Below are 13,231 nucleotides of genomic sequence, written 5' to 3'. Positions count from 1 at the left end.
CCCAGCGTGGCGCCCGCGGGAAATAGACTGCTGTTAGAGGTTGTCCCTCAAGCCCCTGCTGTCCTGGGCTCGTTTCTCAAGAACACGGCCTTATTCTCCTTCTGGATGTTCTGGAACGCCAGCCGGGCCCCCAGGGCGGGGCCCACCCCTCTCCAGTCAGCCTGTCCGCCCCTGCTGGGGGCCCTGGCCAAGCAGCGGCTCGGGGGCAGGGGTAGCCCAGCACGCCCTGCCCACCCTGACCCCTCTGTGTCCGCAGCCCCAGTGGAAAGAAGTTCCGGAGCAAGCCCCAGCTGGCCCGGTACCTGGGGGGCTCTATGGACCTGAGCACCTTTGACTTCCGGACGGGCAAGCTGCTAATGAGCAAGATGAACAAGAGCCGCCAGAGGGTCCGCTACGACTCCTCCAGCCAGGTCAAGGTGAGCTCCAGGCCCACAGGGGCTCCGGGTCAAGGTGAGCTCCGGGCCCACGGGGCCTCCAGGTCAAGGTGAGCTCCGGGTCCCAGGAGAGCTCCGGGCCCAGGGGGGCTCCGGGTCAAGGTGAGCTCCGGGTCAAGGTGAGCTCCGGGCCCAGGGGAGCTCCGGGCCCAGGGGAGCTCTGGGTCAAGGTGAGCTCCGGGACCAGGGGGGCTCCGGGTCAAGGTGAGCTCTGGGCCCAGGGGAGCTCCGGGCCCAGGGGGGCTCCGGGTCAAGGTGAGCTCCGGGCCCAGGGGAGCTCCGGGCCCAGGGGGGGCTCCAGGCCCAGCGGGGGGTCCAGGCCAAGGGGGGCTCCAGGCCTCTGGGCTCACAGGTAAAACCTACTTTTGGGGGGGTGCCAGGCTGGCTCAGTCGGTGGAGCATGCAGATAGTCCTGGTCTTGGCGTCATGAGTTCGAGCCCTACGTTGGGCATAGGATTTCTTGGGAGGAAAGATATTTTTTAAAAAACACGTTAAAAAACATAAATGCTTTTGGTGGAGAGAGATGTTTCCACGGTTTAGTTTACTTGTCCTGGTGGTGGAGCCTCAACTATTTGTTGAGAGCAACTTGGAAGCCACGGAAAAGCAGAAAGAAGGGAAGATACCCTCTTCATTCTGTCTCTGGGAGAGGCCACAGGCCCGCCGCCCCGGCTATGTCTGGCGTGTCTGCCACACTGTGTCCCCCGGCAGTGGGACCAGAAAGCAGCCCACCTTCAGCTGGTGTGCGGTGACACTGTGTGTCCCCCGGTCTCTGACGGATGCCTGTCCCGAGGGGCTTCGGGCTTGGCATCACCCCAGATCTGTGAATGCCAAGGGGTATGCTGGTGACCGAGGGATGCGGGGCCTCTCCCCCGGGCCCCCCAGAGCGGTGGTGCCAACTCATGTGTCTCTGCAGGGCAAGCCCGACCTGAACACAGCCCTCCCCGTCAGGCAGACGGCCTCCATCTTCAAGCAGCCAGTGACCAAGATCACCAACCACCCCAGCAACAAGGTGAAGAGTGACCCGCAGAAGGCCGTGGAGCAGCCTCGCCAGGTGAGCCTCACAGCCCACCTTCTACAGACCGGGAGTGCCCCGGGCTCTCGTGCGCGATCCCGAATGGCCCTGCGCAGCCGGCGTGCGGGCGTGGGCACGAGCCGGCGCCCCACGCCATCTACATCGCCCACGGTGGCTTTTGGGTTGTAGCCGACTAGGTAACCGTTCAGAGACGTGTCTGCGTGCTGCTTCGGGCCACGGCTCCCAGCACACTGTCCCCAGAGTCCTGGGTGCTGTCGGTGGGCATCAGCCCCTCATACCTTCAGGCGCAGTGGGGCCTCCTGCCTGTCGATGGTTCCCGGCCATGGTGGGGTGGACTGGGTCCGTCCCTCTGCACCCGGGGCCTCTGGTGGGCTTCGCAGCTTAGCCCTGGGTAGACATTGGACTTCTGAACTTGCCTTGCCCCCCCTGGGGTTGGGCCATCTTGGGAACCATAGACTGCCAAGGCTGACGGCAGGTCTGACTCCCTGGATTGGGGTTTCTCTGGCCCGGGAGGACCAGGAAGAGGCCGGCAGCACCCTCATTCCCAAGCAAGGAGCTCCGGCTGGTGTGGGGGTCAGAGGTCCCACCGGGACTGCCGCCGCACACGCAGAGCACCCCTGCTCTGGTCTGGGCCGCCGGGACACAGCTGCCTGCGGTGGGGGCAGGGCTGGCCATCAGTCGGCCTCATGTCTGTGTGTCCGGCGGCAGCTCTTCTGGGAGAAGAAGCTGAGCGGCCTCAATGCCTTTGACGTCGCCGAGGAGCTGGTGAAGACCATGGACCTCCCCAAAGGCCTGCAAGGTAGCCCCGCGGTGGGCGCCCCTGGCGAGGCTGCAGTGCAGGGGCGGGGCGGGGCGGCTGTCCCGGGGGCCCCTGAGCGGCTCCAGTGCGGGTGATTTCGCTCACACGCTGTGGAGGCGCCCGAGGCACAGCCTCTGCTGCTGTCACGGGAGACGGGAGCCGAATCAGAGGCTGAGGGGGCGCGGCCTCCTGCCCCCGCAGGCGTGGGACCCGGCTGCACGGACGAGACCCTGCTCTCAGCCCTGGCCAGCGCCCTGCACACAAGCACCACGCCCATCACCGGGCAGCTCTCGGCCGCCGTGGAGAAGAACCCCGGCGTGTGGCTGAACACGGCCCAGCCCCTCTGCAAGGCCTTCATGGTGACCGACGAGGACATCAGGTACCGCCCACGTGGCCACAGGGAGGGAAGGCGGACGGCTCTCTAGGCTGTGGTGACAACCGCCAAAAGACCGAGAAAGCTCTTTTCTGCCTAGACTTGTCCGCCTGCAAAACCCCGTCAACCAGGGGGCCAGTGACACTGGCTGGACACAGTGACCCAACACTGTTGTCTGCTTTCTCTTTGCACACCCCGCTCGGGCGACAGGTTGGGGACATGTGCACGTGCGCTGGACCCCAGGAGGAGGCCAGCAGGTGGTGACTCAGAGGCTGTGCCTGCAGGGCCTGCCGGGAGGGGCGCAGACAGGAGCGGGGGTGGAGTCGGACCGTAGGGCCCAGGGGCTGAGCCAGGGGCCGCTCGCTGGATGAAGGTTGCTCTGCACCTAGGATGAGGGGCCGAGGGGCCCAGAGGTGGCCTGCCCCGCGCACCTGCCCGCACCCCCTCCTGGCCTCACACCGCCTCGAAGCGGGACGGCCCGGCCAGCGCAGCCCCTGTGTCCCCAGGAAGCAGGAGGAGCTGGTGCAGCAGGTGCGCAAGCGGCTGGAGGAGGCGCTGATGGCCGACATGCTGGCGCACGTGGAGGAGCTGGCCCGCGACGGCGAGGCCCCGCTGGACAAGCCGGGCACCGACGAGGACGACGCAGACGCGGACGCCGACTCGGACGAGGAGCCCGACCAGGACCCAGACGGGGAGCACGTGTAGAGCGGGTCGCGGCCGGAGGGCACCGGGCCACGGCTGGCACTTGGGCAGCGACCTTAGGGATGAGGGGAGAGCCCCCTGCAGGGCTGCGGCTGGGCCGGCGTCCCCCTCCCCCCTGCCAGGGCGCAGACCTCGCCTCTTCCTCTCAGAGGCCCCCCCTGCGGGGAGCCGCCTGCGCACCCTGCCGCCTCCACACTCGGACCAGGCTGTGTGGCCCGGGAGGAAGGTGGCCTCCAGGTCTTCCCAGGCGTGTCCCCTCCCCGGGGTCCCGGGGGGCACGGCTGGAGGACAGCGCCTGCCTGTGGGAGGCCCCTCCTCGGAGCCGGCACTCCGCGGTGGGCTCAGAGCCAGCCTTGTCCCCACAGCTGCCACCGGGTGGCCTGTGAGGGTCCCCGAGGGGCTGGAGAAACAGGCTTTGGACTAGTCTTGCTCTCCCATCCCTGCGAGGAACGTTGCTCCAGGGCTGGCCCGCCGGCTGCTCCGAAGGGGGTACGGACCGCCCCGCTGCGTGCTGGCCTGGAGCTCACCTGGAGGCCCTGGTGCCACCCAGACGCTTTCCTTCAACAAACCCGGGACGCGGAGGAGGCCGGCCGGCCGGGACCAGCTCGAGCCGCGTGTGTGCCACACGCGGACGTGAACCCTGCGCTGCGCTGTCCTGGTCCCACCGGAGGCTCCGCCACCAGAGACAGAATACTGGCGGCCGACGCGCAGGGTGGCGTCCATGCCTCCCTGCTCCCTCCCCCGTGTGGCAGGGACAGTGACGCCAGCTCTCGGGGGTCCCCGACTGCCCATCCTGGGGGGCGTTGTACGGCCAAGCATTTCCAGGCACCTGGTGCCCTGAGCAGCAGCCTCCGGGGAGCTGCAGGCACAGGTCGTCCGGATCGTGTTCCTTAATCCCCACCCCTCCAACCCTGAGTGCCTTGGGTGAGGGGAGCCCCCCTGTCCCCTCCCGCCCCGAGCGGCTGTCGCCCTGGCTGATGCAGGGGGCAGGGCAGGTGTGGGGCCACTGCTCCTCGGGGACGCCCCGCCGGCAGCATGTTCCAAGCCCAGTCAAAGCACAAGCCCTCGAGGGCCACTCCCGGGGTGCCCCGCGGGGGCCGTGGTGCCGGTGCTGGGGACACCGAGCCCCCGCAGGCCCTCGGGAAGGCCCCTCCGCAAGCCGCCGAGAGGGAGCTCCGTCCGGGGCTGGCCCCTGTGCGGGCCTGAGTGCGGGGGCCCGGGCGGCACCCTGTCGGGGGGCAACCGTTGAATAAAGCCATCTCGGTGAGTGTGGTTTGCAGCCTTAGTTTTATTTCGAAGACCCAGGGCCTCTGTGTCCAGGGGAGACAGACCCCACCTGGGCCTTCGGCACCGGGGCGTGTGTTTGTTGCCTTCTCGTGGGCTGGCTGACGACAGGGAGTCTGAGGACCCCTGGGGCCTTTCCCAGGGCACACGGGGTCCCATGGGGCCTCAGGGGCTCCCATCGCTTTTGGGGAAAGAGCCAGTCTCGTGAAGGTTTCTGGAGGACTCGGCACCTGAGCCCTATAGGGAGGAGTCCTGGTGACAGCCTCAGAGACCCCGGGCCCCCTGCACCCAGACTGGGGCGCAGAGGAATCCCAGGTCTCAGGCGTGGGGGTCTGTGCCGGGAGCCCAGCTGCGGCGCGTCCTGGCTGGTGTCCGAAGGGCCTGCCCTGACAAGATGACGTTGACCGGTCCCCAGACCTGCCCTGCTTCTGCAGGCAGCGGACGGTCTGCCCTGCCCGGGGCGGTGGGGAGGCGGCAGCGTGGACCCCCTCTGCTCCGCACCCCTGCCACCTGGGGCTTCAGTCTCCCGCCCAAGCCCTGCCTGGTGAAATGCCACCTGCCCACAGTCAGTCTCTGCGCAGCCCTGAGCCCTTCCTGACTTTGACTGGGGCACTTTCCGAGCCCAAGGGCCCCTCCTGAATTCTTTCCTGGCCCCAGAGAGACTTCATGCGGGGACTGGGGAGGGGGCTCTGGGCCACAGGGCACGGGATGGGTCTGGCTCCAGCCTCTCCCAGCGCCACCTGCCGGGCGCCACCAGCTCAGGGACATCTACGCCACAGACTGGAACCAACCTCATGTCTGCACCAGGTGTCCAGCTGCCCCCAGTTCGGAACAGGCATAGAACATTCTGAGCCCCGTGAGGCTACCGGAGCCGCTGTGACCCATCACCGCACTTGGACTCTGACAGTCCTGGAGCTGTAAGTCCTGACCCCCAGGCCTGGGCAGGGCTGGTTCCCCTGGGGCCCATGGAGCCCCATCTCCCCTCTTCTCTGGCTTCCGGCAGCACCGAATCCTCGGCCCGCGGCCCCTCCTCTGACCTCACGGCCAGCAGCCGGGGTCCAGCCGTCTTCCTGCCTCCCAGCACATGACCCTGAAGATCCCTTGTCTTCTCTGGCAGCCCAGCCTGGCCTGGTCCTTGCAGCTTGGCTGTCTGGCCCCTTCCGTCCAAGCTCACTGCCACCGCCTGGCCTCTGGGCGCAGGGCCCTCGGGGAGGCTGGCAGCGGCAGCATGAGGCCTAGGGCTGGTCAGGCTCAGGGCCCAAGGCGTGGGAGGAGGAGCTGGGCGGGGGCGGGGGTGGGGGTGGCCAAGGCAGGAGCTCCTAACAGAACGGGGCCGCTTCCTAGTCAAATGGTGGCAGGACTGGGCCAGAGGGACCAGCTGGCTCAGATTTCTGGAATAGTCCGGTAGGACGGCCACCAGCCACAGATGGCTGTTCCAGTTCAAATTGGCCACAACTATCTAAACAGCCCATTCCTCACACATGGCTGGGGGCTACTGAACCGGACAGAGCAGACAGAGAACATTCTGTCATCTGGAAAGTTCGAACGCACGTTCTAGAACAGAGACTCTCAGGAGCGTCTGGGCGGCTCAGTTGGTTTGGGCATCTGTTTCTCTTTTTTTTTTTTTTCCTTGAGAGAAAGAGAGACTGCATCGGGGAAGGGCAAAGAGGGGGAGAGAGAGGACCCCAAGCAGGCTCCACGCTGTCAGCACAGAGCCGACGCAGGGCTCCAGCCCACCAACCGTGAGATCATGGGCTGAGCAGAAATCAAGAGTTGGCCACTTAACTGCCTGAGCCCCCCAGGCGCTCCTGAAATACATAACTCTGGATCTCAGCTCAGGTCTTGATTTCAGGGTCATGAGTTTGGAGCCCTTGGGCATGAAGACTACTTAAAAAAAGAAAAAAAAATCTAGAAAAAGGACTCTTTGCTTTTGCTAGGGGGGTGCCCCAGGCCCCCACCCCCGGTAAGATTGGGTAAGTACTGGTCAAGATTCAAGGCACTCATAAAATGGAAATAACTCAAGGGTCTATCAACAAATAAATGGCCACCGAAAATATGTCCGCGCACGCGCACGCCACTCGGCCACAGCAGCAGCCCGGCCGCCCCTCGGGCCGCCCCTCCAACCACCCTGAACTCGCGTCGCTCGGGGAGGGGTCCAGACACGAGAGGCTACCGTGATTTCTCTATTCAAACATGATGTTAATTTTGCATCAACGTGCCAGGCCGAGGGGTGCCCAGGGCGCTGGCACACGCTAGTGCCGGGGGTGTCCACGCACATGTCTGGAAGGGAGGAGAATGTGGCCCCGCCGGCGGGGCGGAGAGACGTCGCTTGCCACCCTGGGCATCGTTCACCCACCGGGGCCCAAAAGGAACCGAAAGGTGTAGGAAGGCCGAGCCGCTCAGCCTCGGCCGCTGGCGCCAGGCCTGAGACTCCGCCGGACGCCGAGCCTCCCGGGCCTCCCGCTGCGGACGACGGCCGTGGGCCGCTGGGCCGCTACAGCCGCGTGAGCCAGAGATCTCCCCGCAGAGATCTCTCCATGGGCCCTGCTGGTTCCCTTTCCCCGGAGAGCCCTTGACACGGCCAGAGCGGGACTCGCTTATGTGAAGCCTCAGGAGAGGGCGCCCCATACAGACAGAAAGTGGACTCGGGGGGCTAGGGGCTCGGGGGCTAGGGGGCTGGGGTGGCTAGTGGGGACCCGTGTCTCTTCCACATAATGATCATGTTCTAAAATTGACAGCAGTGACAATTGCACAGATTCTTGATTTTACTAAAAGCCACTGAACTGTCTAAAAGGGCAAAAAAACTTTGGGGCGCCTGGGGGGCTCGGTTGAGCGTCCAACTTCGGCTCAGGTCATGATCTCAGGGTTTGTGGGTTCGAGCCCGGCGTCAGGCTCTGTGCTGACAGTTCAGAGCCTGGAGCTGCTTCTGATTCTGTGTCTCCCTCTCTGCCCCTCCCCTGCTCATATTCTCTCTCTCTCTCAAAACTAAATATTAAAAAAATTTTAATAAGTAAAAGGGCAAACTTTGATGCAAATAAATTATCTCAAGTTTAAACTTTTTTTAAATTTTTTAAAATGTTTTATTTATCTTTTGAGAGAGAGAGAGAGAGAGAGACAGTGTGAGTGGGGGAGGGTCAGAGAGAGAGGGAGACACAGAATCTGAAGACAGGCCCCAGGCTCTGAGCTGTCAGCACAAAGCCCAATGCGGGGCTCGAACCCACATTAATGTTTATTTATTTTTGAAAGAGAGAGCGAGCTTGAGGCGGGGAAGGGCAGGGCGTGGGGGAGCCACAGAACCCAGAGCAGCTCCAGGCTCCGAGCTGTCAGCACAGAACCTGACCCAGGACTCACACCCACAAACCGTGAGATCATGACCTGAGCCAAAGCCAGACGCTTAACTGACTGAGCCCCCCAAGCGCCCCCATTATCTCAATTTTAAAACTAAACAGATTTCAGGTCTCAGGAACCCCACGCGCATGCAGAGATCTCAGCCACCTTGGAGGGACCAAGGGTGCCCACAAGGCTCTCGGGGAGAGCGGGAGGCCTCCAGGGGCCACTAGAAAGCGGGGACGCAAAGCTGCTGCGCCAGAAATCTTTAAAAAAAGAAAAAAAAGGACACGCGTGAACACAGGCTGCAGGAGGCCCCCAGAGCAAGGCCATGGACACTGCGGAGCTCCAGCCGAGCCGGTCCTCCGGGGTGGCCCGGCCGAGGCCCGCAGCAGCGAGGCTGGTGGGAGGAGCTCACCGCTGTGACAGTAGAAACGGGGTTGTTTTCTGAAGCGAATACCACACTGTGTGTTAAGTACCTGGGATTAAGATTTTGTTTTTAAAAAAGTGTGTTTCATTGTATGTACATTACGGCCGAACACCACCTGACTCACGAACGTGGCCTTGCGCCCCAGGTCATCTGCCCGGAGCCCCCGGGACTTCGATGACGGAGAAGGCTGACGGCGCCAACTCCGGGGAAGAATAAGACTATTTCCTGTTCTTTCAGGATGTGCCCACGGAGGAGGGCAGCCCTGGCAGGGGAGCCCGGCGGGCGGGGCACGCACCTCGGCCCCGGCCGAGCCACTCGGGCCCCACGAAGCGTCCCCGGGAGCTGGTGTCATAGGGTCTCTATTGCAGCGTTTCCCAAACACATTTCAAGAACTGTTAAAAAAAAAAAAGCATACAGTTAAAACCAAATATCACTAAAATCCTCATGAGGCAAAGGAGCCCAGCCCGTGCTCCCCAGAGAACCTCTCCCCAAGGTCGTGCTGATCTGCGGGGCGTTTTCCTCCATGCGGCATTGTATCCTTCTTGGTCCCCCCCACCCCCGTCCGTGGACCAGCCTGTTCTGGACGGTTCCGCATGTGGGCTCACACCCTGCGTGGCCTCTCGTGTCTGGGTCCCTCCCGGAGCGTCCTGTGTGCAGGGTCCGTCCTGGGGCAGTGGACGTCAGCCCCGCCCCAGCGAGGGGGATTTGGGTGCTGTTCTCATTTACAGACCTCTCCAACCGAATCTCTCAAAGGACAGTTTCTAAACTTAAAAATAGGGGTGCCTGGGTGGCTTAGTTGGTTAAGTGTCCGACTCTTGGTTTTGGATCAGGTCATGATCTCACAGCTCGTGAATTCAAACCCCTGCGTTGGGCTCTGTGCTGACCGTGTGGAACCTGCTTAGGATTCCCTCTCTCTCCCTTTCTCTGCCTCTCCCCTGCTCATGCTCTCTCAAAGTAAACTTAATACATAAACTTAAAAAAAATTTTTTTTCGGGCAGGTGCCTGGTAGACTCAGTCGGTAAAGCAGCCTCAGCTTGGGTCATGATCTCATGGTTTGTGTGTTCGAGCCCCGAATGGAACTATCAGCACGGAGCCTGTTTGGCATTCCCTCTCCCTCTCTCTCTGTCCCTTTCCCACTCTCTAAATACATACATACATACATACATACATACACTTTAAGAAAATGGCTTTTTTTTAATTACAGAAAGTTCTTTTTTTAACTTTTAACATTTGTTTATTCTTGAGAGACAGAGACAGATCATGAGCAGGGGAGGGGCAGAGAGAGAAGATACAGAACTGGAAGCAGGCTCCAGGTTCTAAGCTAGCTGTCAGCACAGAGCCTGATGCGGGGCTCGAACCCACGAACTGTGAGATCATGACCTGGGCCGAAGTCGGACGCTCAACCGCCCCTTTTACAGAAAGTTTTGAAATAAAACGAAGCCCACGAGCCGGCACCAGCATCAGCAAGGATGCTTAGGGCCCCGCCCCCAGCACTGCCCCTGCCCCGCCCCCTCCGCTCCCACGTGGTTCCGTTCCAACATCCTACTGGCGGAATCTCAGACGAGGCAGGGGTGGGTGCAGTGTCCGGGACCCTGACTCTCACGAGAGCCCGCCTCCAACTACCCAGGGAAGGGTGAGCGCTTCGCAAGCCGGGTGACTGTGTCCCGAGGGAGTGCAGACATTTTGGGTTGTCCTGCGGGGGGACGGGGGGTGTGCTCTGGGTCGCACTGTGTCCCCTCCCAAAAGATTTGTCCATGCCCTGATCCCTGAACCTGTGAATGGGGTCCTACTTGGAAGTAGGGTCTTTGTAGATGTAATGAGTTAAGATGCGGCCACACTGCAGTAGGCTGGCCCTGAATCCAATGGCCACTGACTGTTCTCAGGAGCAATGTGGACACAGAGGCACAATGGGGGGCCACGTGCTATGGAGGCCAGCTGCAGTGATGCGTCCGCAGCCACGGAGCTGCCCTATCTTGACCCGGGATTTCTAGGCTCCGGGACTTGCAGAGAGTAAATTGGGGCTGGAAGCCACCTCGTTTGTGTTAATTTGCTAAGACCAAAGACAACTAACCAAGGGGAGCAGGTCGGGTGGCTCCTGGAATCAGGTAGCGGAGGCCAGGGCTGCTGCTGGACAGAACAGCCCCCGGGACAGCCCCGCGGAGAGGGACCGGCCTGAACGCCGAGGGCGGCGTGAGAGCCGGGGGTCCACCTTCACAGCCTGTCACCCGGCCGCCCCTCCCTCGCTCTGTCCTGTTCCTGGTGTGTTTCAAGCCACACTGCAGACACCACCTTCTGCCTCCTGAATACTGCAGCGTTCGAACCGCCTGGAGGCCGGTGGTTCACACTTCTAGAAGGACCACAGGGCCACTACTGACCACCCACACAACCGTCAAACAGGCCGCCTTCACACGTCCCGATGGCCCGTGAGCGAAGACGCTGGAGTCCCTGCTCCCCTCTCTCCGTCTGACTCCGAGTTCCTGTGCGGCTCAGCAGCCTCCTTCTTCAGTTGGCAGCTGTCTGTGCTCCCAATGCCCGCCTCCCGCAGCTCGAGGCGGCGGGCAGTGCCCAGCCCCACTTCCCGGAGCCCCCTGCGTCACTTCCCAGGGCCACACCTGTGACTTCATTTTCTTCCTCCCTCATTTTGCTGGAGTGCACCCTGCGGTGTGCCGAGATGATCTGAGGACCTCGCTGGCCTGAAACGTCTTGATTCTTTTTCCCACTTTTTTTTAATTATTAAAAAAATGTTTTTATGTTTTTTATTTATTTATGAGAGACAGCACGAGCAGGGGAGGGTCAGAGAGAGAGGGACACAGAATCCGAAGCAGGGTCCAGGCTCTGAGCTGTCAGCACAGAGCCCAACGTGGGGCTCGAACCCACGAACCGTGAGATCCTGACCTGAGCCGAAGCTGGACACTCAACCAACTGAGCCACCCAGGCGCCCCTCTTTTTCCCACTTGATATAGACCTTGGGGTTAGCCATCACTTCCCCCAGAATCCTAGGCCTTCTTTGTCCTGATCCTTTATGATATGGTCTGGAAGCACCTGAGTCCCAGGGCCACTGACAAGTCTTCCCAGGACAAGCTATGGGGTCCTGACTATCCAGAGACCGTGGCCCCACAGTCCCCTCCCTTATTTCTTGGACAACTCCCTCCACTCACCGTCTGCTCTCACGGAAAGTCTTGGCTTATTCCTCTATTTCCCCCCGCCTCGCCAGTTCCCAATTCTTTTTGCCTGACTTTCTAGATTCCTCTAACTTGACCCTTCCAGCTAACTTCCTGCTGAAGCGTTAATACCAGCCTACTGTGCTGACTCCCAAGCCCCCTCATGTTCTCTGTCCTCCACCACCTTCCCGTTGGCTGGATGCCTGCATGTGTGAGTGAAGCCTCCCCCCCCACCCCCAGGACACGGTGCCTCCAGGGGCAGCTGTGAGGTGGGGGTAGCCTCCCAGGCCCTCTGAATCTGTCCCCCCCCCCAACATCAGATGCTGCCTCCCCTCCCAAGTCCCCCAGAGGGAAGGACAGGACTTGTGAATGGGGCAGGAACCAGAGAGCAGGCAGGTGGGGAAGAGACGGCCATCTTGGTACACAAGTGCCTGGCCCAGGACATGAGCCCCCTGCACCCAGCTTGTCTGAGGCCCTCTCTGCGGAGGCTGATGGGCCAGGAGGTGCTTCAAGGGACATGTATGTGGGTGCATAACCTCCAGAAGTGCCCCCCAGAGCAGCCCACACCTGTCACCACCAAATGATTCTCCTTTCACCCACTATTCCTCTCAGTTCCCACGACTCAAACACGTCTGACTTCTCCCCACCTGGTCCAGTCCCCGACTTCCTCCTGAGCCCCCTTCTCAGCTCCTAGCCCCTGACCCTTTTGTTTGTCCCTCCTCCAGCTGGCCCAAAGGACAGGCCACCTCCTTCCACCCTGGCTGGGGCCCCAGGAGGGGGGGATCAGCACGGGCCAAGGCCTGGCCCTGAGAAAAGGCACTGTTGAGTGCTGGGGAAGGAGGTGTAGGTGGACCAGAGTCTGGGCGGGTGGGCCCTGGAGCACCAGCTGAGGCCGGTGGACACTTTTGTGGGGGTGACGGGGACAAGGCTTGAGGCTGGGAAGGGGGGAGGGGTAGCAGGAGCGCCAACCAATCACACACAGGGCTTCCGGGGGTCACAGCAGGTCTGGAAGTCCCCCCAGGTTCCCCGATCCCCCCCCCCACTTGGTCCCGCAGGGAGGACACTCACGTAAGTTATTATGAAGTAATTAAATACTCGTGAGGGTTCAAGTGCACAAAACACAAGTCTGGGACCCTGAGAGAAGAACTTGGGCTGAATGTCAACCTGGGGTTCAGGAAAGACATTTCAGGGTGGGGAAGGTTCCAGGCACAGACACCGAGGCAGGGAGGGGTGCAGTCTTTGGCCAGGGACGCCTCTGGGAAGTCCGCGGGGCGGGGAGAATTGACGGGAGGTGGAGGAGGCCGGGGCTCAGGCACTGCGTGGGGTGGCGAGTGGGCTGCCGCGGTCAGGGGGAGAGCTGGTGCCAGGCAAAGGGGGCCAGCCGCTCCCTCTCCCACCTCGGGAGCTGTGTCCTCCGCCCCAGGTTCCACCGCCGGGCAGGAGCCCGGCCCGGCCCGCTGCGAGCCTGCCCCCAGCCCATTTATCGTGAGAAACTACACAGGGAGACGCCGGAGGGCTCCTTCCCGAACCCGAGGGGCCGCGGGAGAAAGGGCCGAGGGCGCACGATGGCTCTGGGGTGGGCGCGCCGGGCTGCTCTCGGAGCCCGCAGGCCAGGGCGCCCCCCGCCGGGAAACACCGCCACCCACGTGGCGGAGGCGCGGGCTCGGCCAGCACCCGCGCCGGGCACC

General features: G+C 62.3%; 2 protein-coding genes across 2 annotated transcripts in view; both read left to right on the top strand.

Annotated features, from left to right (window-relative positions):
• The first annotated feature begins 43 nt into the window (after positions 1–43).
• On the top strand, positions 44–4,608 carry MBD3 (methyl-CpG binding domain protein 3). Its single transcript, XM_029915919.1, has 5 exons — positions 44–416; positions 1,348–1,485; positions 2,176–2,266; positions 2,468–2,645; positions 3,146–4,608. The coding sequence occupies exons 1-5, from the start codon at positions 315–317 to the stop codon at positions 3,342–3,344; spliced, it is 708 nt and encodes a 235-aa protein (XP_029771779.1). The 5' UTR covers positions 44–314; the 3' UTR covers positions 3,345–4,608.
• MEX3D (mex-3 RNA binding family member D) overlaps positions 4,377–13,231 on the top strand; it is a 16,434-nt gene continuing 7,579 nt past the window's right edge. Inside the window, exons 1-3 of the mRNA XM_029916357.1 lie at positions 4,377–4,535; positions 6,995–7,129; positions 12,967–13,028. Coding sequence (XP_029772217.1) covers positions 4,377–4,535; positions 6,995–7,129; positions 12,967–13,028 — 356 coding nt within the window. The remainder of the gene's footprint in view (positions 4,536–6,994; positions 7,130–12,966; positions 13,029–13,231) is intronic.

This window comes from Suricata suricatta, chromosome 12 (assembly GCF_006229205.1).
Source record: "Suricata suricatta isolate VVHF042 chromosome 12, meerkat_22Aug2017_6uvM2_HiC, whole genome shotgun sequence".
Classification (NCBI taxonomy): domain Eukaryota; kingdom Metazoa; phylum Chordata; class Mammalia; order Carnivora; family Herpestidae; genus Suricata; species Suricata suricatta.
Note: the sequence above shows the minus strand (reverse complement) of the source record. Positions and strands in the feature narration are given on the sequence as shown.